This window comes from Neopsephotus bourkii, unplaced genomic scaffold, assembly GCF_033783945.1.
Source record: "Neopsephotus bourkii isolate Nb327-2 ecotype Australia unplaced genomic scaffold, CSIRO-AGI_Nbou_v1 NB_1634, whole genome shotgun sequence".
NCBI classification, from domain to species: domain Eukaryota; kingdom Metazoa; phylum Chordata; class Aves; order Psittaciformes; family Psittacidae; genus Neopsephotus; species Neopsephotus bourkii.
The window spans coordinates 7,633,268-7,660,880 of NW_026902109.1; the positions used below are offsets into that span (position 1 = coordinate 7,633,268).

General features: G+C 39.4%; 1 protein-coding gene across 5 annotated transcripts in view; it reads left to right on the top strand.

Moving 5' to 3' along the window:
* Window positions 1-330: 330 nt before the first annotated feature.
* The window catches only part of FAM13C (family with sequence similarity 13 member C), a 59,215-nt gene continuing 31,932 nt past the window's right edge, over window positions 331-27,613 (top strand). For 2 of the 5 annotated variants that reach the window (XM_061374064.1, XM_061374069.1), the window contains exons 1-5: window positions 331-489; window positions 5,508-5,564; window positions 7,305-7,503; window positions 13,436-13,557; window positions 22,676-22,739. In XM_061374064.1, the coding sequence (XP_061230048.1) occupies window positions 428-489; window positions 5,508-5,564; window positions 7,305-7,503; window positions 13,436-13,557; window positions 22,676-22,739 (504 nt within the window). In that variant the 5' untranslated portion in view covers window positions 331-427. Of the gene's footprint in view, window positions 490-3,381; window positions 3,471-4,284; window positions 4,760-5,507; window positions 5,565-7,304; window positions 7,504-13,435; window positions 13,558-22,675; window positions 22,740-27,613 lie in introns of those variants that run through there. The other 3 variants (XM_061374066.1, XM_061374065.1, XM_061374068.1) reach the window with 3 other exon arrangements.

Here is a 27,613-nt window from a genome sequence, read left to right on the forward strand (position 1 = left end):
GACCACTAGACAAGAAGAAAAAACCTCCAGAGATCTTAGCTGAGCAACCCTATTTAAGTAATAAAAACAAGTGTGTTTGAGCTAATTACATAGAGCAAATGTTTAAAGGATGGAATGGCAGATACTTTCTTAACCCAAGCATTTATTAGCAGCACTGTTACAGTTATTAAAGAATATGATCCCTTTCTGAGCCTCACAGACTACCTGGATCCCTGTAGTAATTCAAAGCGCTGCTGGATGGGCTTTGTGAGTGTTGTAGGACTAATCCCTATGGTTCCTTGATTATGAGCATGTGCAGAGCAGCCGAAGGTACAGTCGTGCATGTAGAGCTAACACACAGAGACTTGCCTTGCAATGCCATGTTTGTGCATGTGCTCCTACAACTGAGAAGGATTCAGGGAGCCTGCCTGCCTTGCTGACTTATCTGATGTTTTCTTGTTTCTGTTTCAGCATTCAGGATAAATCCTTCAACTCAACAGCTTTACCAGAGTAAGTGAACACTTTAAAGATGTCCTTATTTCTAGATAAGGATGATGAATTTAATTACTGTAGAGAATAATTGTAAGTAGTATGTGAGAATTCCGGAGCTATCTTCCATATATTTTAATTCAGTTTTCTGTAATCTAAGTATATTATTGGCTGTATGGGAAAGATTGCATGAAACAGCTGCCTTTATGTGCTCTGTGATCATTTACCAGTGAAATATTTTTCTGGGAGAATGTATGTTTGCTGCACGTCACACATGTTTAAATGCATGATTTTCAGTGAAGAATAAATCTTCCGTGAAAATATTGCATATTTATGGTACTTGACAAACCCAAGTATGTCAGTTTTCTAAGAACACATGGTCTGTACTTCATGCAAGCTTTATTAGAAAAAAATATTTGCAAATATTGTGAAAAACCCTTGTATATTATTTAGACATACCAAGTACCAAATATGTCATCTCTTTATAACCAATTCCATAAACTCATTAAAAGGCCTTTCATATATATAATGAGCATAACAATACATAAATGTGCTGATTTTCTTTTTTTTTTTTTTTTTTTTGTAGTCTTAAAGAGACAGCAGGACAAGAGAGAACATTAAGAAGTTAGAAAGGCAAAGGTTTTAAGAAACCATTACCAATGAAACCACCTTTGTTTTATTTCAGTCTAAAGCACTTCAGTTTTGATGTTCTCTATGTTATTACTTTACATGCTTTTGATTGTTTCAAAAGCTTCTTGGGAATATTCTTCAGCAATAATGTGCCAAACAGTTTCTCAAGAAGGAAATGATTTATAGATTTATTTGTGTATTAGGTGAGTTTTGCACTGGAAAGTTGTTCATAATTCAAAACACACTAGCTGGGCAGTGAGCTGTTTTCCTAAGAGTTGTGGGGACAGGATACATTCTGAAAGCAGGCCACATTGTAATTGTTTGAGCCATCCCCAAGTGTTGCCAAAATCCCTACAGGAAAAGTAACATTTCATAGGGATTCAAGTAATTTCACTCTCTTACATTGTTGTGCTTTATTTGTTTACAATGTCTTGCTTTATTTAACATGTTAACTTAGTCACACGTTTTGTGTGACTCTGGCAGATATGGGAAGATTTAACAAAAGATAATAAATTATTAAGTAATTTTTTAATTATTTTCCCATGTCCCTATTAGTTAAGTGCTGAATTGTGGTCTGTAAAATTCTGGGACGCTCCCCCTTCGCAAAAGAATAACCACATAATCACAGAATCCCAAGGGCCAGAAGGGACCTCGAGAGATCATCTGGTCCAACCCCCCTGCAAGAGCAGGGTAACCTAGAGTACATCACACAGGAACTTGTCCAGGCGGGCTTTGAATATCTCCAATGTGGGAGACTCCACAACCCCCCTGGGCAACCTGTTCCAGTGCTCTGTCACTCTCACAGTAAAGAAGTTTTTCCTGATGTTCACATGGAGCCTCCTATGCTCCAGTTTACACCCATTGCCCCTTGTCCTACCATGTTATAGATAGTACAGTTTTCATTATCTTTTTTTTTTTCTTTCTCTTTCATTTTTCTCTTTCTTTTTTTCTTTCTCTTTCCTTTTTCTCTCTCCCTGAGTGCATCCATTGTTTCCCACAGAGATTTCCTTGGAGCAGCCCCTGTGCTTGCCTCACCCTTAAGGTTTCTGGGACCTGAAGGTGATGCCTTTCTCTGTAGTGCTACGTGTGACCATTATGGCAAGAGCCAGGTTGGCATGAAAGTTGGCTGCATAGTATAAGCACTGCCCCTGGGGAAAGGGCAGAGGGGTGCAGACAGTGCTGTGCTGTGCCCTGCTGAGCTGCAAGGCAGCAGCATAGCACAGCTGGGACTGGGCCAGGCATTGCCTGAAGAAGGAATCTCCCTCATTTAAGCTGCTCTTGGTTTTGTTTCAGGGGCTTTGGTTTTTAATCTTATCTTTCCAAACACGGAAGTAGAAACCTGCTTTTAGAAAACAAAGCAAGTGAGCAATGATGTCTGGAATGTGTTGTACAAATCAATAAACTTGGTTTCCAGAGTTGATTTCTCTAATTCCTGTTTAGAGCCTCCTTCCATCCCACAAACCCCTCCTCCCAGCCTGTTTTTAACAGCTGCAGTTCTTACTGATTTCAGCTCTAATTGCTTGTGCTGGTCAGATCTGAAAATAGGTTACTTTTGTTTAGCAGAATAAAGAGAGAGCTTGCCATGCAACTTTAGACATCCTTGTTTGACATTTTCTGTCTCTATTTGTGGCAAATGCAAAATCAAATGCTCCTGAATGGTATAAAATTGGTGATGCAGTACTTTCAGGAACATTTCTTCAGACAAGGCAAGTGCCTGGGGCTGCTAAGCAAGCCATGTGTGCAGCCTGGTTGAGTAGTTCATGTGAACATCTTAAAGGTCAAGTCAGCAAAAGGGAGCAGTTTTCAAGTGATACTGAAATGGCTCCTATGGGAAGGTGAAAATGGAAGAAAGTTAAAAAAGTTAATCCTGTTAAACCAGAGATCCTTGGAAGAAACAAAGAGGCAGTAATATAAAGAATATGAGCAGCAGTCCATTTAGACTGGGATCCCTCTCTGACCTGACTCTGACTCATGCTATGAGATGTACTTGCTGCTGAGAGGATGTACTTACTTCTGAGAGACATATCCATCAATCAGTAGTTAGATTGGCCACTGAAGGAAAATGATTCACATCACTGTTTTTGTCAGAAGACATGCTTCCTGCCCAATGTAAGCTTCAACCAGTATGGATTTATATCTTGAGGCACTTCTGGCATGTTGTCAGATGTTTCAGGAATGCATGAGATGCTGCTATAGTTTTTGGATTGGTGAGAACTCTCATGTAGCCACAAGATATTCAAAACTGATCAAACTCTTGCCTGTCCCTTTATCTGTTAAATATAGCTAAAGTTGGGCAACAAGGTTTGCAAGCTCCTGGTGAGAAGTTTGTGTGCATGTCTGTGTTGATATGTGCAGACAGGTGGCATGAATACGTAAATTGCATTTCTTAAAGAAGCCAAGGTAAAAACACTGTGCTTTAGTAATTGATATTTGCATTATATCAGGAATTCATCTCTTTAAAGGTCCTGCTATGGTCTTACCCTCAAGCACAGTCTGTGTGAATAAGCTTTCTTGGTTAGTATTTATTTTTATGAAGAGAAAAATTTCTGTTAACAATTTCAGAGTGTGTTGCTTCTGAACTTCCTTGCAAACTTTTATTACATGATGGCCACAGTCTTCTCTGATTCATTATTGCTTATCTTTCTTATCTAGTGCTATCTGGTTATTCAAATACATTTTGTCATGCTCACTTGTGTTGCTTATAAGTTCTGTCTTGCTTTACGACTTTAATCAGTTGACGGATGCTAAGTTAGGATCTCTGCTTCTTCAAGATCACCTTATTACAGTCAGCTTAGGGAAATCAACCCCCAGGGCACTTTCCCAAATTAAGGAGCATGCACATAAGTATGTGCACATAGACTTGTATTATAGACTTGTGCTCAGTCATCCATTGTCCCTCCAGTGAGTGTTCCCAGTTCCCAGAATGGTCTTTCGGGACCAAAGGTTGCCAAGTGTGGTGATCGGTGAGAGAAGGAGGTGGATAAAGTTGGTAGCAGAGCTGCTTCCTCCTACCTCCTCTTCCTGTGGCACATACAGGACAGAAAGTTTGTCCTTTTGGGGAGTCTTTGAGTTTCCTTCTTGACCCCCAGTATGTCCTATCCTTATACCTTTCTGGTGTCCATAAGGTAATTAGTGTAATTAGTGATAGATCAGATAGATCAGGGAAGGTGTGACTGGCATCTTGGAGGCAAAGGCAACTAGATTTCTACAGTGAATTTATCCATTTTGTACATCAGCCCCTGTCTTCCATCTGTCACCCCACTTTGCCTTGTGGGGAAAAATGCACTCATTGAAGGAATATTGTGCGATTAGGGGGGATATGCAACTGTAGTTACGTGTTCCAGTTGTAAGCAGCAAATGCTTTCATCCATATGCTGATGTATTCAGGAAATGTAAACACTTGAATGTCCCTTTAAATATTTTCTGCTGCAATCTGGCTTTTGATAAAGATACTAGCAGAAGATTGGTGGGAAAGAGGAATATATTAAAAACCTTGCTATCAAATTGCAGCACAGAGCTGTTATCACTCAATGTGCTCTGCCCTTAAGCTCTTCTGAAAATTTAACAAGTCAGCGGAAGTACAGGCTGCTTCCCCCATAATGAAGAGATTCCTCTGCCAGCAAACTTCAAGTGATCCAGGCCTGCTTAGTGTCTGTGCTCTGTGAGTATGAACATAGGGGTGACAGGAGGGCCCCAACTTTTGCCCCCAAATAATACCTTGAAAGGATGTATGCCTAATTTTAGAAGTGTATGTAAATATATGTACGTTTACTATTTGAGGAAAGACTGCTCATAGGCTTTGCAGTTATTCTACAAAGTTTAGCCAATCTACACAATATAGTGTTCAGCACTGAGTGGTTAGCATATTTATCCAGATTTCTCTTTTGATTAGGCAGCCTTATGTTTGTAACTTAGGGGATGTAATTGATTATGATTCTTCATGTATCTTAAAAAAAATCTGCTACTTCACTTTTTAAGACTTTCTAATGTATTCGGGGATTTATTTTCCTGCTGTACAAAGAATGACTGCTCTGATATAGTTAATATTTTTGAGAGTCTTGGAGAACACCCTTTGCTAATTGTTTCTATTTTTTTTTTAATGTGAAGCACATATAAGCAATTTAAACACAGCAAGTTTCCTGTATTTTTTATGTAACATTTGAATTCTTTGTCATCATTATTTCTATCTGGCTGAGGATGACATACCAAATCATGTACACTTAAAATCTCAAATCCTTTCCTTCCTCTGAGATACAGACTATCATGGAGCAGCTATGGAATTAAATGACCACGGCTAATGTGAGAGCAGGAGAAATGTGTTTATGCTTTGAGCTGCACTGTCGTGTTATTAAAAGCTAAATTTCTGGAGCTGGCAGAAAATCAGCAATTATTTTCTATTGATTTTCAAGGTGTGACGGTGATTCAGACTCTGTACATCAAGATCAAGCAGGCAGTTCCAGCCCCAGGTATTCTACTGCAAATTTTGTCTGAAATCACTGGCAACAAATAAAGCTGTCAGGATGCTTCTGTAAACCATTAGAAAGAAACTGTTATTCTCAAGGGCATGCAGAATTTCTAGGGTATTAACTGTTAAGGCTATTAGTATTTCTGGGAAATGCATATTTGTCTTGCATGCTTTTGTGTAAAAAATATTAATTTCAGCAGTTATTATGTAAGTAAATATATTATGGTCTGTGTTCTTAACTTCACATCAAATTGCTTTCATTCAGATGCAGCACTGATGGCAATTTTACTGTATAGCAGCTAGTACAAAGTACTAGTACGTGGAGTTTTGCAACTCTATGAGGATATGCTGATATGCTCATTGATGAGTATCTCTGAAAAAAACATAATTCAAATTGTAATTCAACTGAAGTATTCTTGAGGCATGTATTTCTCATGGCTATGTTATTTTATGTTGATTGTTAGAGGATGCAACTTAACATTTCAGAAAGAATTTAAAACTTTAAATCAGATGATACCTTAAAATTAGCAACACTTCTCCACATTGTTGAAATGCCCTAGGATATAAAGCACCCTACCCTGTAACTATAACAACTGGCTTGGAGCACACTTGCATAAGGCTTGGGCAGCAATGGTGTTTAACTCATAGGCACCCTGCAAGCGTCCATCTGGATGCTGATGGGCCACAGATGGAAAGTGAGTTTGGCAGCTCAGAATCCTTAGGAGAAAACATCGAATTAACAAGTTATGCTTGCTAAAAAAAAATCTCAGGGGCATTAATTCAATAGTTCTTGAACCCCTCAGTTATGGAAGTTCCACACCAGGAGAGAGGTCATCTCTCAGCTGACCATTAGGATTTTACCAGCTGAAACTAACATCTAAAATTCCACTTGCAGACTGTGCAACAGCCAGGGAGCAGTAACGCCAATCTACTCACCCTGCCAACTAAGCAGGCAGCATCACACTGTGCATTGCGGTAGCTTTCTTAATGGTACCAGGGCAATGCTCCCAGTGAAAGGCATTAGACCAGTCTAAGTGTGGATTGATGGGGTGTGGATAAGGCTAGCAGGGTCTTAGAACAGGCTGTAGGCTAGGCGGAGATTGAAAATATCTGTCCCAGATTCAGTGATTACCTGAGCATACATGATCAACAGTGTCTGTTTAAACCACCATATGTGCTGTTACACAGGAGGACCTTTGCTCCAAATTGGGGGTACATGATGCTTGTCCCTTCCACTCAAACACATCTCTGGCTGTCCAAACCCTACTTCATACGCCTGCCTCCCTCATTTTGTCCAAAAGCCCTCAAAAGCAGACTGTCAAAAGGGAAGTGTGACTATATAAATGGGGAGGAATTACTGGATGTGAAGATGTTTTTGTGACATTATAACCTAGATGGGCAAAGGTCTTCTGCATGAAAAAGACAGCTTCAGGGTTTTTTGGGGGTATATGAACTATAGGGCTGAAGCCAGAAAGTGCCTTTAAAACTAGTCTTATTTAAATGGCTCCACAATTGAATGTGTAATAATACTAACAGTAGTTTAACTTGTGATTTTACAGTAAACAGTAGCCTCTCAGGTGCATGTTACTAGCATAAGCAGTGTTTGAGGTGTAAGACCACTCAACTTCATAAAATTAAAATGCCATGAAGAGTTAAGAACTTATAGCTGTTTTTCCTTCATAATGTTTTGACAGGTGTCGGAAGTCCTACCTGATACATTTCAATTTTTATTTTCTTACAGAGATGATGATAACAAAGAAAATTATCCCGACAACACTGCTGTCTTAGAAGAAAGGCAGCTGCCTTTGCAAGATACTCAGCATCACAAGCAGCAGGCTGTAATTGACTATGCTCTAAAGCCTGAAATGGGTAACTTGAAGCTGAGAAAACCTAAGCCCATTGCAAAGCTAGAAAATGGAAAAAGCCATGAGGAAAGTCAGGTAAAGAACTGAACTTGCTAAGGGTAGGTTTATGGCACAGTGTCTGAGCAAATACACCTTTTGAAATGCAAAGTGGGACTCCCTGGTAATCCATGATGTAACTGAGACCCCACAGTAATCTACCCTCATTTTTTGACAAGGCTTTTTCTGTTTTATTTTACTGAGGATCTCTCACGCTGGTATTTGGGCTGTCAACAGAGAGCTTGCATACTTTATCTTACTTTCTGGTTTTGTTTGTTTGTGGTTTGCTTTGTTTGTTTGTTTCTAATTTTAAAATAATAGTCTATTCCAGTGGAGATTTTGGTACCAGCACTCTTTCCCACAGGCTTCCCAGGTTGAGCTGAGGGAGCAGAACTGTAACTTTTCTAAGGGCTATAAAAGAAGACTAGAAATGAAGAAGCTTCTGCTGCTGTCTGTGGTGGTACATTGCTACGTAGACTCCAGTTACCACTTCCCAGCAGCTGCTGGAGGTGCCTCTATTTTCTCTGGTGCTTCCCAAGTCATGTCTTATGTGAGGTCTAAAGGGTAGAGTTCTGGTCCAGGTTTAACCCCTCAGCTGGAAATATTTTCGTAACCAATAGAGTTGATGTTAATGTGTTGGTGGATTGTTGGACTGCATTTGGCACAAGGCCTGACATTGTTAAATACAGATGTTTGCATTTACATCTCTTCTTTGATGTATAATTATTTGGTCATTTACTGTTTCTCTTTTCTTGTTTGTGGTTAGAAATTTGCAGAGCACTTTCTAAAATGCTTTGAACCCATCATAGACCAGGAATTATTTTGGTCCAGTTTTTCAAACTTAGGGAGTTCATAATTTTGGATGGCAAGTTTTACCCTCTAAGTGAGGAATATCCTTTAGAATTCCAGAAGAAAAAGTAAAAGTTAATGGCATCCAAATGGTATTATCACAGTCTCATTTCAGAGTATTAATGTCAGCTCTTGTCCTACTCTTCTTACATGCTTTTCTGGAGTTCACCCCTGAGGTGATGTACTAACTTCTGATCTTTTGCAACTGTATTGCTTTACTAGCAAATATTATTGAGGCTGCAGGGAGGCAAGATATGCATGTTTATCAGCAGATAAAAAAAATTAGGAAATTTTGCCCTATAAGGGGCAAGTGGAGGCATATCAGGAAGAAGAGTCATGAAGAAGTCATAAATGGGGATGTATCATAGACCATCTGTTGCTCTTTCAACCACTTCCGAGTCTCTTGTCTGCCTGCTCCCTGCATATGCCATGCATATATCTTTCATCCACTGAAAGCTAACAGCACAGATTTACTGCTCTATAGTATTTTCTGTGGCTTGAAGTGGTTAACTGAAAATGTTGATATTCTTTCATGGAAAACTTTTTAAGCATATAATTAGACTGCCATAACATACCAGTGAAACTTAGATGTGCAGCTTCAGGAAGGAAAAACAGTGTCAGGCAGATAATTTTCACATGACTCAAAGGCCTGAATTAGGAAAGACCAAAGTGGTCCTGGGACCCTACGGAACTCATTGCTCCCATTTCTGGCATACTGGAAGAGGTAAGATGTTTAGGTACCATTTCATCTCACTTGAGGGATGAGAGCTCATGTAGAGCTTTGAGTATAATATACAACACAAACACAAAGCAAACATTGTTCCACAGTAGGAACTCCAGTCGTTCATACAAGGAATTGTATCCTAGTACTTTTCGATAGGTATCTTGTATCCACCCTGATTTCAGATGTGCTTGCTGTAAAGAGCTTGCCTCTTGGAATAGTTTGTTTGCAGAAGGAAGCTGTTTTGGAGAACACATCTACAAAGCCTTTCAGTTTGCACAGCCTTCATTTTCATTAGTAAGGATGTGCATGCTCCTTGACCCTGAGTGCTTGCCTTTCTGCATCTTCAGCTACCATAAGGGCTTTTATTCTTAAAGAAGCCAGCATCTGGCTCCTGGCTTTGTTTGCAACACCCATGAAAACAAGGGTGTGCTTGCAGAAGACTTCTGCAAAGGGTTTGTTTCTGTAAGTGGATTCTCCTTGGGATCTTCAGTATGTTATGACCTTCCAAACACTATTGCAGCTGTCTGTGTTAGCAACCCTAGTTGTGAACTGGTAGCAATTGCTCCTCTCCATTTTGAAACTGAAAGCAAGGTGCTCTTGTGTGGTTTCTAGTAGCTGTTAGATAGATAGAAAGAATCAGTTTATTTACAATTCATTAGTTCCTACAATTACATATGTACATGGCAGTTTATTGTTACCCGGAAATGTGAGCCAGGCTGATGCTTTGAAATACTGTGAACTCCATATAACTTCCTTTTGTGAAACACCTTGACACCAAGTCACTCAGTGAAACAAACGATGTACTTAGAAGCACCTGAGGTTGAGCTGACAAACAGCAATATCTGAGTACATGCACTTACACACAAAAAAAGCATGATGCACTGCACATGGTGTTCAAACTTCATCCTCATTTTCCTGAGTTTATTGATAGAGTGCTCTTTCAACAGTCTCCTCAATTCCCCAATCTGACTTCTCTGAAGCATCAAACAGTGACAATATTGCACTGACAGTATCTCTTTTAAAGGCATTGCTCTGATAAGCCAAGGAAATGTTTGCTACTTGCTCCTGTGTGTTATAAACCCACGAGCTGCTGTTTCAGAAATTTGCCCATTTAAAATCATGGGTTACTGTGGAATAAGTAAGTTTGCTATGTGCATTGAAAGGATTAAAGCAGATTTGTATGGGAGCCAATTTTGCATGCCTTTCTACTGGTGAGAATTCAGGGGAATTCCGTTGTAGAAAGGTCAGTGAGAGAGAACAGTCCACCGTGTTGAAATAGACAAGAGATGGCCATCTTGGGGATTTTATGTTTCACAGCCTGCTGAAGTGTGATTCCTGTACCCCTGATTATTTTGGACACAATTGTAGTATTGTGGTCATGTAACCTAGGTCTTAATGAAGAAGAGGTTACTACATCTACAGATAATTAACAAGATCAAGTTTAATAATAGTGCAGTACCAAATAACTTCACTTGAGCACTCATAGGCTGATAAAATGTCACTAGAGAAAAACGGTACCTCAGATATTGCATGCAGTTATTTATCTGGGGGCAGGAGCTGGGTATGGGGGCAGTTGGAGCCTTTCCAAAGTATGGAAAGAGAGGCAGGCTGCTGGAATGTGATTACATTGCTGTACTCCAGCTACTTAGTTTCATCTTTCCTATGGTTTCATGAGCTTCTTTAGCAATTCTGCAGTGTTAATCTATAGGAAATCAAATTAATTAGGATTTATTTGGCTTCAGTTGGTGAGAAAGCATATGCTCAGACCATACGCAGGACAGTCAGTGTAAGAACAGGTGGTTAGGAATGGAAAGTCTGCTTTCCTTACCTAATCCTTTCTCCTGTCACTCACCTTTGATGCACTCATGAATATAGATTTTTAACTGAGTCATCCTCAAATTCCTTATTGATACTGAGACATACTTAGAAAATGACACTAAATATGCTAGCTGGTAGGTAGAGACTGTAAAAATTCAGTTTTATTATTAAGGTAAATTACTATAAAATTAAATAGTGGCTTGCCAATCAGTGCCAGGATAGGAATGTTGAAAACTGCTGTGTGAAATATTGTATTTTGAGTATAAATTATGTGGGCAAATTGCACGGATTTCAAAGTAAAAACCACAGAGCTGATAGTAACATGTTAGCTACATAAACACGTAAACATGTCAGGCAGTCTGCAAGTTCCACTTCAGTTTTTAGTTACACTCTGTTTATGTCTAAACAGTACCTCCATCATGGATTAAATCTGTTCAATTCACTGTCCATTCACTGTATCTACTTATTTTCTTGTATGAACTGGCATTTTCAGGAGGGGTAGGAGGCACTTCTGCTCAGGACTTCAGTCCTGGCTATTTTCTAACTGACACAGCACCATGAGGTATGCCAGGGCTGGGGTCCAAAGTGCCAGTACAATATTTGCATGGTGCTTGCATTTGAAGAGAGATGGAAGTGTTTGTGTTTTGCATAAAGCATATAAAAGCTGCAAGGCACTTTCTGGAGTCCAAGAGCAGATGAAGCTACTCCATAAACACAGCAAAAGTTTGTATGCCTGTACTATAATTCAGATGCTCTGACAGAGATGGATTATGACATGCTGTGGGTTTTTTGAGGGAAATAGATTTAAAAAAGGATACCTTGTGAAGCAGAAGCTTTAATTTTTGTCTGCTTTTAAACCCACATATTATTTAGTATATAAAGCAGGTATCATGGCAAGTATCAGTGATTATGCAGTACTAAGACTTGCTGGAGATTTCCTTCTTCACAGACTTCTTACCAGATACAACCTCATTGTAGAAGCTTCACTCCATAGTTAAGAGGAAAGTAAAATACAATATAAGACAGCACTATACTGTTGAATGCCTTTGACACATGAGGAATGGATTTCATTGCTCTTGAGAAACAGAGACTTCAAGGGTGTTTCCTTAGAGATTACTCTTTACACCTGAATCACATTACTGATGAGCAACAACAAAGGGAAAGAAGAAAAGGAAAAGAAAACCCACCAAACCAAAACCCACCTATGTCCTCAAACATCAAGACTGCAAGTGAGCACTTATGACCAGCATATATTCTTGTCCTCAGCTTTCCCTTTCATCTAGCAGAAAGCATCTTGAATTGCCATGTCCTCTCCTCTGATATTGGAGAGGGTTATATGTTGCAGAAGATGCTTCTGCTGAAGTAAGTTTACTACTGTAATGCAGGTTTGGTTTTGCACTTTAGCTGGACTGACTTGCTTCAACTGATTAACTTAAATACTACAACACTAACAATCTTTTGCCATAAGAAACAGTTGCTTAATTTGAAATGCACTTGTTTCACTCATTTACATAGCACCCAAAGTTTTCTTTCTAACTGTATTAACAGCTTTTGCTGTCAATGTCTGAAACTAAGCATATCTAAATGTAGAATGACCTTAGCCCTCCATGTTCCCATTCGAACAGTCCTATCCAAATTTCTGACCTCCATTTTTTCAGATATATGGTTTTACCAGAGGAAGTGAACACTACTGTTTTGCAAAGCATGTTGTATTTTAATTTTATAAACTATTAGAATAAAATACTAGATGATAAAAGCTAATAAAGAAGTAGGAAAAAGTCACACTTTTATTATAGCATTTTCAAAGAACTTCATTAACTTACCCCTTTGAATGCAAGGAAAATATTATAACCCACTTTATAGGTAAAGAAATTAAGGTGAGCTGAACATGTCTTGCCACAGCCATACAACTGGTTTTCAAAAGCCTCAAGCAAAATGCATAGTTTTCTATTTCCTACTCCCTCAATTTGTTGGAATAAATTGGCTTTTTTATTTTCTGTATGGCAGGTTGGCTAAAATGATTTCTTTTTTCCTCCCTGCCTTTCACTCCTTTTGCAGTAATGCTCTATTCATAAAGCTATGCATATGCTAGGGAAGGGAAAGAGCAAAATGAAAAAGGAAACTGGTTAAACCTTGCAAATCTTACTTAAGAGAATTGCATTTGCTTTTGTCAACCAAAATTTTTCTGATAGTGACCAAGTAATAAAATATTACTGACATATGAGTAAATAATTTCAAATTAAATATGAGTGCATATGTAAGCAAAATAATATTAAATTCTGTGTATAGCACCTCTTAGCTCAGAAGCTGACATTTCTTATCTAACTAATAAACAGAAAATGGGTTACAGTCTGCTTTGGTTTTGTAAAATGTTTTACAGTGAAAGAATGAAAGAAGACACTACTCTGATTAGAACCTTTTCTAGTCTATTTTCCAGTTGTTTCTAGATAATTACTAAAAAATAACAGAGAAACACAATCAGCATCTGGTCTCATGGAGCTATTTTTTTCTTAAAGCAAAATAATCAGTTAAGCCTGATTAGTACTGACAGGGCGTTCAACATTTCTTTTCTTTGTGCAGGAGCTGGATATTGCATTGCCAGGCCCCCCAGAGCGGCAGGGGAAGGCTGGACCCTCAGCTAATGACTATGCACAGAATGTACCTTTAAGATGCCAGGAAGCAGTCGTGAGATTTCAACCAAGGTAAGCCTTGGCATAAGACAGCACATTTCATTTCTGATTAACTGTAGGGAAGGCTAATTAATTTGCTGCCTTTTGTATAAAATATTCAGACTCCTGACTCTCATTGGCAGGTGTAATCTGTGTTTATATGACTAGAACTGGTTGGGGAAAGTGAAAGGGATGAAGATAAGAATGCAAATTTCATAATTCTTTAAACCCCTTACATTTTAAGCTGGAAGAACATCCTCAGTTCAGAAACTTCAATTCCTCTGTGCCAAGTTTCAAAAATATCTTGGCACTTCTTTCCCTTTCCCCCAAGTGCTGACTTGCTTTTCAGAGCTGTATTCTCACTGAAAAATGGGAATCAGCACACCTGATTTTAGCAAGGGTATGCATTTATGTATGGTTTAGACTCGAGGTGCTATGGCAACTGTGCATGTCCCAGTTGAAGGGTGCAGGTTAGGCATTAGTTGAGTCTTGATGGCAGGTAACTCAGCTGTAGTGATTGCTGGAAGTCACAGTTACTTCTCTAATCCTTCATGGCTGTGCAAAAGGCTAAAAATGGTGTTTCAGCACAACCAACTGACCCAATCTATCAGTGGTGTGTCTTAAAGATAAAATTTAGCTCTTATTGGCAGGCTTGGACTGTGCAAATGACAGAATCATAGAATCATAAAATAGTTAGGATTGGAAAGGACCTTAAGACCATCTAGTTCCAACTCCCCTGCCGTGGGCAGGGATGCCTCACACTAAACCATCTCACACAGGGCTCTGTCCAACCTGGCCTTTAACACCACCAGGGGTGGAGCATTCACAACCTCCCTGGGCAACCCATTCCAGTGCCTCACCACCCTCACAGTAAAGAACTTCCTCCTTATATCAAATCTAAACTTCCCCTGTTTAAGTTTTAACCCATTACCCCTTGTTCTATTACTATAGTGCCTAATGAAGAGTCCCTCCCCAGCATCCCTATAGGCCCCCTTCAGATACTGGAAGGCTGCTATGAGGTCTCCACGCAGTCTTCTCTCTCCAGGCTGAACAGCCCCAACTTTCTCAGCCTATCTCCATATGGGAGGTGCTCCAGTCCCCTGATCATCCTCATGGCCCTCCTCTGGACTTGTTCCAACAGGTCCATGTCATTTGTATGTTGAGGACACCAGAACTGCACACAATACTCCAAGTGAGGTCTCACAAGAGCAGAATAGAGGGGCAGGATCACCTCCTTCGACCTGCTGGTCATGTTCCTTTTGATGCAGCCCAGGATACTGCATCAAAGGATGCAGGCTTTCTGGGCTGCAAGCACACACTGAAGCGGGCTCATGTTCATTTTCTCATTGACCAACACCCCCAAGTCCTTCTCTGCAGGGCTGCTCTGAATCTCTTCTCTGCCCAACCTGTAGCTGTGCCTGCAATCATGCCCTTCACAGAGCATGAGATCATGCTGTTCACAGCCATCAGTTTTTGGGGCACTCTTTTACCCATTTCCCATGCTCAGGTGCTGGTTTGACCCTGCTTTGATGTGCACATAGAATTTCAGTCAGGTGAGCCAGGTCTATGCTCTTTGTTCTCTGTTTTGAGGTGCATGACAGTTTTGGTGTTGTGTGGCAGGGGCTCTGGCTCACTTTGGGGACCCTGGAGCAGCAGCTGTATATCCCAGGGATGCTCAGTGCCTACAGGCACAACTAGCTGGCATGCAGAATTAGTTGCTTCCAAGACGTATTTCAAGTCAGGGCTAGGTTAGCAGTGACAGTTGCCATCCAATGTCAGTTTAGTGCTTTATATGAAATGAACTGGTTGCCTTCACTACAGCTTTTAGTAGGCGATGTGGTAAATGATATTAATTTGTGCTCCCAAAGGAAGTTTTAGCACAATGACCAAGCATTTAATTAGCTTTCACAAATAACCTTTCCACCCTACAGTGCTTGTATGTGCAGTTGAAACACTGCATCTCTGAGTGTTTCTGATTGGACCCAGCCAAGGAAACCTGACTTCTCTTTTTCTGGCATTTTCAATGGTAGGAAAAAATTACATGGATTTCTTGTACAAAGGGGAATAGTGAGTTTGGTATCAGAGAGTTAGACCTATCTAGTGGCTTTGCTGGTAGGTGGTCTGTGTATGGGTAGGTAATGAAATAACTTTGGCTAATTTTGATTGATGAAAGGAACATGATTAAATAAATATGGACTTTAAAGATAAGGAGTAGAGTATGCCTGAATAAAACAAGCCACAGCAAAGTTTCCCGCTTCATTTCAACAGTTTGGCCTTTTTAGATTGCCTGGTATTAAACCATTGTTCATTACGCCATTCATTCCCATTTAACATCAGGTTAGCTCCTTAGGAAGCCTGCTGTCCTGTTAAATAATGGTACCTGAAGTTACCATGCTAGGAGCTGTGAAGGCATAATGATAAAATCTCAACTCTGCCCATGTCTTTATTTGTTTATATTACAACAAAACAGAGGAGATTTTACTCTTAAATAAGGAACTTGTAGTAGAAAAGCATTAATGCATAGTCCTTGGCCTTACACGCACTCCTTGTTTACTTTAACTGCCTTAACTGTCCTTGGAAAAAACATTCCCAGCACCCAGCTGGGGCAGAGAACTTTGAGTCACATATGTTGAAGTTACTACTTTCAGTTTGAAGGTGACTGTTCCTGGTGGCTCTTTTGAAGTGCTGCCAGCAGCTTGCCCCAACCATTTGATGTCAGTCAGCTTTGATAGGGCCTGAGCAATTACATGCCCATATCTCAGCTCCTGTATGTCTCTGGCTGCTACATCAGAATAATAGAACTGGCTCATGAACAAGCTGTGAAACATAGCTGCCAGAGTGTGACGTCTTGCCTCGTTTTCTGCCTTTTCTGCTCTAGGACATGGCAAAGGTTAAGTATTCAGCCTTGGCAGCAGACAACAACCATAGCTAGATTTTGACAGAACACATCTGCTAGCCTCACAAAACTCGAGTTTTACTATCTTCTACCCTTTTTTTGCTAGGTTACTGCTAAAATTAGCAGTGCTTTGGAACACTACATCTTCATAGGATCCCCAAGTCATAGACCAAAAGCTATCTGGTCTTTTGGAGAACAGGAGGTGGCCCCACTGCTACAAGGGTGCCACTTGATACAGTCATAGATGTATGTGTGGAGGGTAGGAGAAGAAGGATTTATTTGTCTCATACTAAGAAGCAATGTCAATTGTTTCTAGTGTGGCTTGTTACTTCTGCTCTAATTCATTTTCTGCAGACTTCTGTAGCTCTGTCATTAGTCTTACTGGAGTTTCAGGTAAATGCCTCTGAACTGTACAGAGTTTTTAGAAGATCTGTTCTAGTGAGTATGGAGCAGCTAAAACCAGGATAGTTTTAATTTGTCTAAATATGGATCAAAAACTGCTGAGATATGAAAAACTTTCAGTATAGTCCCTGTTAAGCAGAGAAATCTAAATTCAGGGTAACGTAACAAGGGGTATTCATTAACAGGTATGTGACAGAAAAAAATAGGCAATATAAGAGAAACAATCTACAAAAATACAACTTAGAAGTATATATGTTAATTGTGTTTTTTTGGGGGGGGAGTGTGTACATTTACTTTCATTATATGATAACCACTGAAACAGTGAAAGAAAAGTTTTAGCAGGGTTTGAGGGAAATGAAAAAATACTTTGTGAAAACACTATAGTCAGAAGAATGAGGGAATACTGTATTTTTCTTGGCTAAACTACACATGACCTGTAAATCAAGAATTTTAATTTTAAGAGATATGTATTGTGCATGATTTATGAAAATCAGCATCAATTTAGAATATGAAATGCCATCTGCAGGAAGGAAACATTTACATTTTATTACAAGAACATGAATTTCTAATACTATTGCAAGTGATTACATTGAATACTGCTCTAGACATTGTGTGTAGTTGGGTTTGGGTATGATTGTAATATAATCTGCACCTTTGGGAGGTAGAAGATATATGCAGGCTACGGGAACAAATAAAAAGAATTTCCTTTTTTTTTTTTAACAGAGAATAGGAAAGCCAGTGTGGAACAATACAGATGATTACAAAAGGTTGCTTTTACCAATTGCCTTCTCAAAGGCAGTCAGCAAAGCTGATGTGGATTGCAGAGCTGTGTACGCAGTTGCCCGAATAGAGGATGGTGTTTTCTTCAGATGCCTGTACACAGAGAGGGAGCTGAAACATGGGACTCCTGGGCAGTGGGAGCGTCAGTGTTTTACAGAAGGTTGCATTCCAAGTCAGTGTCAGAATTACACTTTGGGGTTAAATTCTGTGCCAAAGAAAAAGTCTTTGAAAGCTCTTCCTCTTCTCCATTCCCCAAATAAAATGGGACTAGAGGGGTTTAATTTAGTAGGAATCAGCTGGTCCCTTGATTGGTGCCTAATTTCTACAGAGGCTGTAGGGTGGCAGTTTCTGTGAGACCTATGACTGTTCTTCAGGAAAACTGGAAATGCCAGGAGCAGTCTGCCCTGGATCTTGGACTCAGCCAGTTTCTGTGCTGCCCTGTGGGAAACTACGCTCTAGTGAGGCTTTTAGTATTTAAGCTTTCAAGGCAAGTAGCTTTTGAGAGTGCAGTTCAGGTGGGGACTTGTATTTTCCATGCTTTCTGCTGAGTAGCTACAACTGAGGGATATGTGGGAGGAAGTAGGGAAGCTGCAGAACTGCTGATGTCCTCATGCCATATGGCAGACCTGCACAGTGAGACAGAGCTTGCAAGGCTGTGTTCCCACACAGGCAGCCAGGTGAGGAGGGAGAGAACTTGGCTGGATTCCCTCTGAGTCTTTCCTCAGACCTGGCAAAGATTCATCAAGCCAGTATGTGTCTGTGAATAGCTCTCTGTCAGCAAACCAGGATTTGCTGGTGAAACACTGATTTGCTGGGAAATGACTGACCAGTTCCTAAGAACAATTTCTTCAGGAATCTTGATATTAAAATATTGGTTTAATGATAATTCTTGTATCAAGCCATGGAAAATGCCTGAGCAAGCTCTTGGGTTGCAATACACTTAAGGAAAAAAAAACCCAAACCAACAAAACAAAACAAAAAGAAAAAAAAAGAAAAAGAAACAGGCAGAGAGACCAAAAAAAAAAAAAAAAGAAAATACTAAAAAAGAGGCATCTTACTGTAGCCCAAGTAAGGATTGTGCCTGGTGAGTGGGAGAGGTGCTCATAAGATGAAAAACAAGTGTGGCTGTCCAGCTGCCCACAGCCAGCCTTTATGTAAGTGCTGTGATTGATGAAACACGCACTGGTATGCTAGCTCTCTGGCTGGCTGCTTATTCCAGCATTCAAGGACTGACCAAGGAGTAGCCTAGGGTGTACCCAAACAGCCTTGGGCCCTTAATGGTGTTGTTTCTTTCATTGCAAAAGTGCCCTTTACGTTCATCCAAAGGCCTGTTGCAGTTCTGTATTGCTTTATAAGGACTCATAAGCCTGTTTTTGAAGCATTCACCTGCAGCCCTGTATTAAGGTGGTGACTATGAATTTCATAACACTTTTTGCCAGTTGTGGAGGTCTCAGAAAGGACCTTTGTGTTTTCCTGGCACTGAGGTGTGTTGGTTGCAGGTTCTTTTCTTCTGTGAACTCGTGTAATGTAACCCCTGGATAGGCTGGATCAGTCCTCTGAGGCTACCCTTTCTGAGCTGTTAACGTGGTGGGTCACCCCCACGCTGGGATTACTAGACTAGAGACAGGGAAGGAGTACTGGGTCAGGATAGTCTGAAAGTGAATCTGGAAAAAGGGGGTTCATACCACAGTGTAGTGTAGGGTTTGTTTGCCAGAATTTATCTTGGCACCAGTAATTCATTAATTGGGCCAAGACATGGAGCAAGTGTCGCATTGTGGTGCATAGACACGTAAGTCTCCTGAGTATAGTGTTAGTGTAATCCAGGTTTGGACTAGATTAAGGATTGCAAAATTACAGAATGTAATGTTCCTTTAAGGGTTTAGTCTGGGAAATAAGAAGTGAATTTTCTTAGGTTATGTTTAAACATTCTTTTTATTTTTTTTAATTATGTGGTTTTATTTGAATTTTATGCAAGTTTAGAAGTGATATGCATAATTCAATAATTTACATGTTCTGGTTTGTTTTTTAAACAGCGTACTGCTCATGCAAATTGATCTTCCCTTTGCAGTTTGGTTGAAGCTCTGTTATGACAATTAGAATATGGACTTTGTTTTGTGATGTCCACAACCTTCATGTTACTGAGTTGCATCTTTCTCATCTGTGCCATATAGAAGAGGGTAATTCTGCCAAAACCAGAGTCTATAGGGAGGGTGGGAGATCAGGCCTTTCATATTTTAGAAAGTATATGGTATAACATATATTTGAGTGGTAGCCATGGAAAGCATTCCCTTTTCATTATTTTACATTATGAAAATTATACAAAATAAGGGTTGCCTGCAATTATTCAAAATTTCAGCTAAGTCTTAAAATACGTTTAATGTACTCAGCACAGATGGAAAATTAGGGTTTGCTCCTGCTGCTTTTGAAGTTAATGGATATTTTGTGATTGACTTTTAATGTGAGTAGAATCCAACCCATAGTTATTAAATTGCAAGCCCCTTGTTGCCTGGTGACAATCAGATAACCTGCATTTGCCTAGCAGAGCAGTTAATCTTGGTGAAAACAAAAAAAACAGACCCCAAAATTTTCTATATCGAGTAAGGTCAGTTCAGCATACAGTTATGTAAATGGTCTTCTCCCAAAAATGGTTATTCACCTTAATGATTTCAATATATCCAGGATCCAAAAAAAAAATGCAAACAAAAAGCATCTTACTCCATCATTTTTAGTTAAAAGTAAGCAGCAAAATGCAAGACTTCTGCTAAAAGACTTATTCTAAAAAATCAGACAAGATCATCAGCCTGGATGAGAGAGAGGTGGTACTTCAGAGATGTTCTGAACTTTTTAATTTCAAGACTGTGTGAGTGATACAGCTGTGAATTATGTAGAACATCATATTGCACATGTAAGAACGGCTGCTAGCATTTGGGGTTTTGTTTTCTTTTTCTAAGGAGAGTTCACATTTGCTGTGTGTTATGACCTTGAAAGGAGTCATCCAAATGAATACCAGAAGTGTACAAATCTGTCATGTGTCCTTTTCTTCTATTTTTTTATGTCTAGCTCTAGTTCAGTGCAATAAATCACTCTAAGTTTTTTTTTTTTTTTCACTACTGAATTAATTCTCCAGCTGTTTGTAGCCTTGCTGGTTCTTTCTTACATGTTATTAAACCAAACTATGAATATTTAATTTTTTTCTATTAAATTACTTCTTTTGTTCTCCCTATGCTTTAGTTTTCTTTAATTCTCTTCTGCAGTCTTCTACAGTTCTCTCTGATCCCTAAAAGCTAGAAGCTAGTTGTTTGGCATTAAAATTTTTGCTTCTGTAATTCCATTTTCTTTCTCTTTGCTTCACATTATGGCGACATTTGCTATTCATTTTCAGGTGAAATGGCAGAAAGCATATATGTCTAGAGAGCTACACAGAGATCTAGATAGGTGCTTGTGCAGCAGTCAGTCAAGGCACCTTGCTGATAAAGAATCTCGAGGGGGTTAAAGCTGGCTGGTCTGGCTGGTCTGTGAGACTTCCCATTCTGGTGCTAGATGTATACCACCTATGACTCATTTTTGTTTCAATGTGAATTGCACACCTGGTATCCTGTTTGGAGTCAAGTGTTTACTCTAGTGTAGATATCTAATATGTCTATTCTGGTATAGAAAGTGGCATATCCACTTTATGGGGGGATGGGGTTGTAGCTCGGCTTGCTTCAGTGGGACAGCGCTCCGGAATTGATGAAGACTGGGAGGCCTCCTGTAATCCTAGGGTGAAATCGGTGTGCTCGGCTCGCTCCCTGAAATGTCTGTATGCCAATGCGCGCAGCATGCCATGATTTCAGTCTTTAAACGTCTCATAAATACAAAGAGCTACAACAAAGTCCTGTGCATCTGTCTGCACTGTTTTTGAGGTTTCTAGACTTAACACCATTTGGTTTTGCTTAGAAGACTCTGAGCACAATAGGCTGAAAAATATCAATAAATTTGGCCAAAGGAACCTGGATTTTGTGTTACTTTTGATCATGTGAGTCTCACAGGGGCCAGCAAACATTGATACCTTTTCAGCAATGAGAAATCTCATTCTCTGAGACAGCTATAGTTTTCTTTCTTCAGCTTTCTTGCAAATCAGCTTGTGACATACCCATGTCAGGCTTTGAAGCTGACTGGGGAAATCATTCATTTGCTTTGGGGAAGGACAGTGCTGTGGTATGAGACTATTCAGGTTTCTCACCTAATCCATGGGAAGGATTTTTTAGGCTTCAATTTCATTCATTGGTAAAGTTAATTTGTAACTAACTAATCCTGAAGCTGGTAGGATGGTAGGTGTGTGGAGTCTTAGGTCATGACCACATCTGCCTCATGGGGCACAGTTGTCTGTAGCTGTAGTCTGAGGGAAAAGATTTTCCCCTTGCCAGTTCAGGACCTTCCTTCCCTTTTTCTATGTGGAGAAGCAGCGATACACTGAGGGAAAAAACAAAGGTATGGACATATCCGATGGCTGCAAAGTGACACTAGAAAACCTTTCTTACTCAAAGGATTTCCAGCTCCACATAAGAGTCCTTTGGGTCTTTGTGAAATTTGCAAAACAGAACTTAAGCAGAAAGTAGAAGATTGGGAGCCTGAAATACTATCAAATTTAAATATGGAAAGATGTATTCTCCATGGCTCTGATACAGGAAAACTCTTGTTCCTGACTTAAAGCATGGGGGACAAACTGTGCTTAGATATAAACATATGCTAGAGCTTTCTCTTGGCTTTAATTCCATTGTCTCACAAAGATACTGGGAGTTGATCATACTTCTGTAGAACTTTTTCTCTGTGGCAGAGCAAGCCAGATTCTAATGTCATAGTTTCCAGGACCTTATTCACAGTTTAAATACACTATTTAGGATTCCAGTAAAATCACTGTTGTTTTGAATGAGGCATAAAATACAGATGTAACTTTGATAGAAATGTTATTTTTTAAATAAAACAACTTTATCCTATAACTTGTAATTTATGTGCAGACATGATGAAAGGTTTTAAATGTTGGCATCACAGATAAGCAATCTATTGAGTGAACATTCTTATTTTGTTTTGTAGAATAGATCAGAACACATGCATTTCACCAAAAGAAGCAACTGAGCAATTTAACAGCTTAAATGAGGTAAGCTTAACCAAAAGTTGAAATATGATGTTACAGCTTTTAACTTAGATGTTTGTGGGTTTTTTTGTTAATTTTAAGGTTTTGGAATAATGTAATTTCTTGAGAATTTAAGGTTAGCTTTTTACTAAATCATCCTAGTCATGTTTTTGAAGAAAAGCTTAAAAATGTGATACAAGACTGCTATAATAGTTTAAATGCTAGAGGCGAGAGATTTAAAAAATATTTTAAGCCAGCTTTCCTTTCGTGCTCAGAAAAGAATTAAACATTCAATATTGACTGAGTGAAATGCCATCTTTCTAGAACATTTTATTTTTTTCCTCATATTACAGCTTAAAAGTGTTCAGCTATCGGTTACGTTTTGTTTAAAAATGAGTTCTCAAGATTTCTACATCCTACATAAATAATCTATGAACAGTACACTGTGGTCTAAAAGATACTTTGGTTGTAAGGTGGGAAGAACGGAGAATTGAAGAGAGAAAGTAAGGAAAGTCAAATAGCACCTGTGACACTTGAAATGAGCTGTTTTCAAACAGATTATACTAGGAGGATGGTGAGAGGGTAGAACACAAAGAAGCTGTTTGTGTGATCATGGCAAAAAACAGATGAGCCCGAGCCAGATTCTCGAAATCAGCAAAATGCTGGAGGTCAAATCCAAGTTTTGTAAGTATTCAGTGAGAAACCTTATAAAGCATCTTCCATAAACAAGGGTATCTGCATGCTAGCATAGAGTATGCTTACGCATGGCAAGGCAATGAACAATACTGGATTTAAACACAGAACAGGTAATATTTCTAAGTGTAGACCAAGACAACAGAACATCAGAAGCAGTGGAAAAAAAAGAGTTGGGGGGAAGGGAATCCCATTCCTTTCAAACCATGCAAAAGACAGCTTTGTTTCCATAATCAGCCAGAGAACATGTATGTCTATTAATAGATGCCTGCCTTTCATTAGGAGAAAACCACAATGTGTCCTTTTAAAGGAATTCAGACTTAATCTTCTCCTTACAGTGAATTATCTCCTGTGCATTTGTGACATTGTTGTGCAGCTCACTGTTGAAAATTGTGATGCTAAGTAGTGAGGCACATCCTATGACCAATACAAGGGAGTATGCTCAGCCTCTGTCTAGCCAGTTAAGGCTCTGGAAGAAATCAAGTTATTGTTTCTTTTCAGAAGCCCCAGTGCAAATAATCACCAAAGCTTCCGTCTGAAAGCTTCCATTTAAAATCCTTGCAAAGGATTCCTTAAAGGTTAAGATTAAATGTAATAAAATCAGTGTAAGGTATTAAAACAGATAATTAAACATTAAAGCAAACTGCCAATAATTTATGAGGAATGAGGAAGGGTTACCTTCTGGTGGTTTCTTCTGCAAAATTTTAGATTTTATGGTGTCTCAGGTCTACTGCAAACCCAAATGGACATGGGTCATAAGAAAATAAATTCTCTTTTTGGATTAGAGAAAGCGGTGACTCTCTTCACTGCTCACCCATGGCACTATACAGACCCAGGGCATATCTTGTTCTATCTTACTGTTGCTTGTTTATTCCCCATAAAGGAAGTTCTGAATTGAAAATGTCATATGCCTCAAGACACAAATATTGCCGTAACAGATACCACAGAGATTTATTTATGTTCACAAAAAATATGCCTATTTTATCTTAACCTGAACTCTCAGATTAAAAAGCAAGAAGATGCTGTTATACATCACTGTTCTAATGTGACATATAAAAGTATTAATTTCCTTAGAGTGAAGGAATTGAACAGGTTGATATTTGCTCAGTTTCTTTTCTATATGAATCATTTCAAAGGCTGTTAAATGCTGAAGGGTTGGATTATTCCCCCTCTCTGCCCCAGCTGACTTCCAGTAAATCCATCAATGAACTAGATAGAATAGCTGCCTTCTTGTCCTGGAGGGACAGGAGCAGGCTCAGGGATAGGGTGCGAGCATGCTTAATATTCAGTAACAGTGTGTGTGGGGCAGGGTGCTTTCATTTTAGGCAGAAAGCACTAAGTTTGGGCTTTGCTTCTCGTCCCTTTTGCCCATCAGCCTTCAGACTGAGACAAAGCAGGGTCTATAGGTTGGCAGACATATTTTCTTTCCCTCTTGCCTCAGTTACTAAATTTACCAGTCTTTAGGATGTCTGCAAAGCTGAAACAAAGGATGCTGATGAGGCTTCATTTGGCATGCTGTTTCCCACCAGTCTGTGGTCCCTTGGACATGCTGACAAGCCGTCACATGGCACTGATCCCGGTGGCCCCATGTTAGGATCTCCAAGTGGAGAAGGAGTTACTGATGGCACTTACCAAGAAAAGGCTGATGCCCTTTCAGGAGACTATCACTCATTGCCAAAGCATTTTGGTGATAACTTGGAAGAATTTGATCATTAATTGGTCCATCCTCCAGAGTCATTTAACAGTGTGAGTGTAGGTGTGTGGAATTTAGATTATCTATCTTCTTGATAATTCCTTGTCCTAAGGCCTCAACTCTTGTAGATGGAAGGAGAGACAGTCAGTGTTTGTAAAGTTGGTTTATTAACTGCAGGCTTTTAACTACCTCTTCAAATGATAATCCTTTTGTACTGTGTGTTCTCCAGCAGGTGAGAATATGATTCCTTTATGCATATGTTTTCTTAAAGCATTAGCAAAATTAATAAAGAGACTTCTTTCTGTTTTTCTCACACTTCCTGTAAATGTCTTTATTTTTTCATTATCTTTGAACTGGAATAATGCAAGATATTTTCTCTTCTAGTAGAATTGGCATAGCTCAAGTTCTCTGAACTGTCAGTTACTTTAAGAGGACAGAAGAAAAGACAAGAAACCTTTCTCCAAGACAATTATAATTGCTTCCTTTTCAAGCTTGCAAAATGCTGTTCTTAAGAGGCAACAATTTTGTTAGTTTTCCAAAGAAAATTAAGGACCCATCTAAAATATTATAATGTCCTTTCATTTGCATTAGCACGGATCAGGAATTACTGCATCAGAAACACTAGTGTTAGTCATCAGAGTAAAAGTGGAATGAATATCAGTTCTGAAATATTTGAACTTAGATAATTAGCTGATATAATATGCCATATATTAAATTACTTCAGTGATACTGGTTTTCCATAGAAGAGCTTACTAAAATTTGTGGTGGCACTCAACATGACCTAACATTTCCCTCTCTATGTATTTTAGCTGTTTGTGTTTGCTTCTGACTTGTTTTGCAACTTCTTTTAAATGACCAAGAGCAGAGATGGCCCAGTTGGTCCCCGGGACATGTCTGGACCATGGCAGAGTTTTAAGTAACATGTGCACAGGCTCGGTCATCTCCAGATCAGATGTATTGCTGAGTGTGGGCAGGACAGAAGAGTACACATCCCCACCATTGTGGCAGGATGCCTACAGTCACATCAGAGCTGTACAGGTACTGGAAAGCATTGGAGAACTAGGGGGAAGTTGGAAGTGGTGAGCAATATTTAAAATTAACCTGAAAAGTTTTAGAAGATGAAGACATCTTTCTTCTTGCCTTCCTTTTGCCAACAGTTGGTAGCATGTTAGCCAGCCCCTCTTGAGCCCAAAGATAGAGAACCTGCTGCCAGCTGCTGATATATCTGGCCATGTCCTCTTGCAGAGCACCTTCGTTCTATGGTTGGGCTGCAGGTACACTGCTGCCAGAGAGCAAGAAGTTTGAGGCTGGAAGGATCCAACCCAGCTGCTCTGGCATTGTTAGTACTGCAAGCAGCCCTGAAGGGGGCAGGACAGGCCATGCGGCAGGGCAGGCAGCAGCGTCATCCCTAGCATTTAGTAGGATGCTGCTGTTGCTGATGCGTTGGTGAACTGAGCAGCTTTGTGTTTGGCCTTTGCTAAAGCTATGTCTCCTTACATGTGTTCCCATAAATGTGTGATGGCTTTTCATTTAGAGTGTGCTGTGGCAGTACCTAGTACTCAGCTGTGTTTTAGGAGTAAGATGAGGTTGATGGCATACTCCAGATTCATCATCTCCCTGGTAACATCAAAGTGATCACAGCTACTTACCCTTTTTCTCGATACATCAAATCCATGTCAAGGACACATTCATGAAATTCTGTAAGGTTTTTCTACTGTTGTTGTTATTATTATTATGATTTTTTTTTAATTCTTTTTTTTTTTTTTTTTTTTAGTATTTGGTAGTGACTCTAAATTTACCATCTACCCACCTTCCAAAGCTGGACGAAAAATATCATTTGGAGCAATTGAATATAAACCAGCTGGTGAATTACAGCTTAAGCATTGCCAAAATACAATGCTTAACAATGTAGTAGTCTGTGTGAATGCTTTTATGCTGAATTTTCCATAAATATTAATGTATCATAAGAAATAGTGATGCAAAGTGCTGCATTTTCTTGATATGGAATTTTTTTTTTCAAATGTTTGAAGTAACAGCCTGTGATGATTAGGTATTTTTGTCAGTTATTAGCCTATGTTCTCCTTATTGGTATGTTCTGGTATGTTTGCCTATGTTCTTATTGCCATCAGCAGTTCTTCTGGAAAAGGTCTGGTCTGGGATCAGTCTTCACTGGTGTGTAACTGGTATGATCATCTTTTGCTAGATGATATTACTGACTATAAAACACAGCCCATCACTTGTGATAATTACACAGCCACTTTGTTGGTGCCTAGCTGGGATAACAGGAAGTGGAAAATGAGGCCTGTCATATTATGGAATCCCTCCCCAAAACAGTGTTATGGGTATAATTCAAGTCAGCATCCTCCCCTTGACAAGGAAAATTCACTGCTACTTGAAAGCTTTTGAAGGTGAGGTAGTTTCCATCATTCTGTCTCTAATTGAAGAAAGCCCTGTAGATGATTAAAGAAGACTGAAAGGACAAAGAGGATTGAAAATAGGTAATAAAAGATGC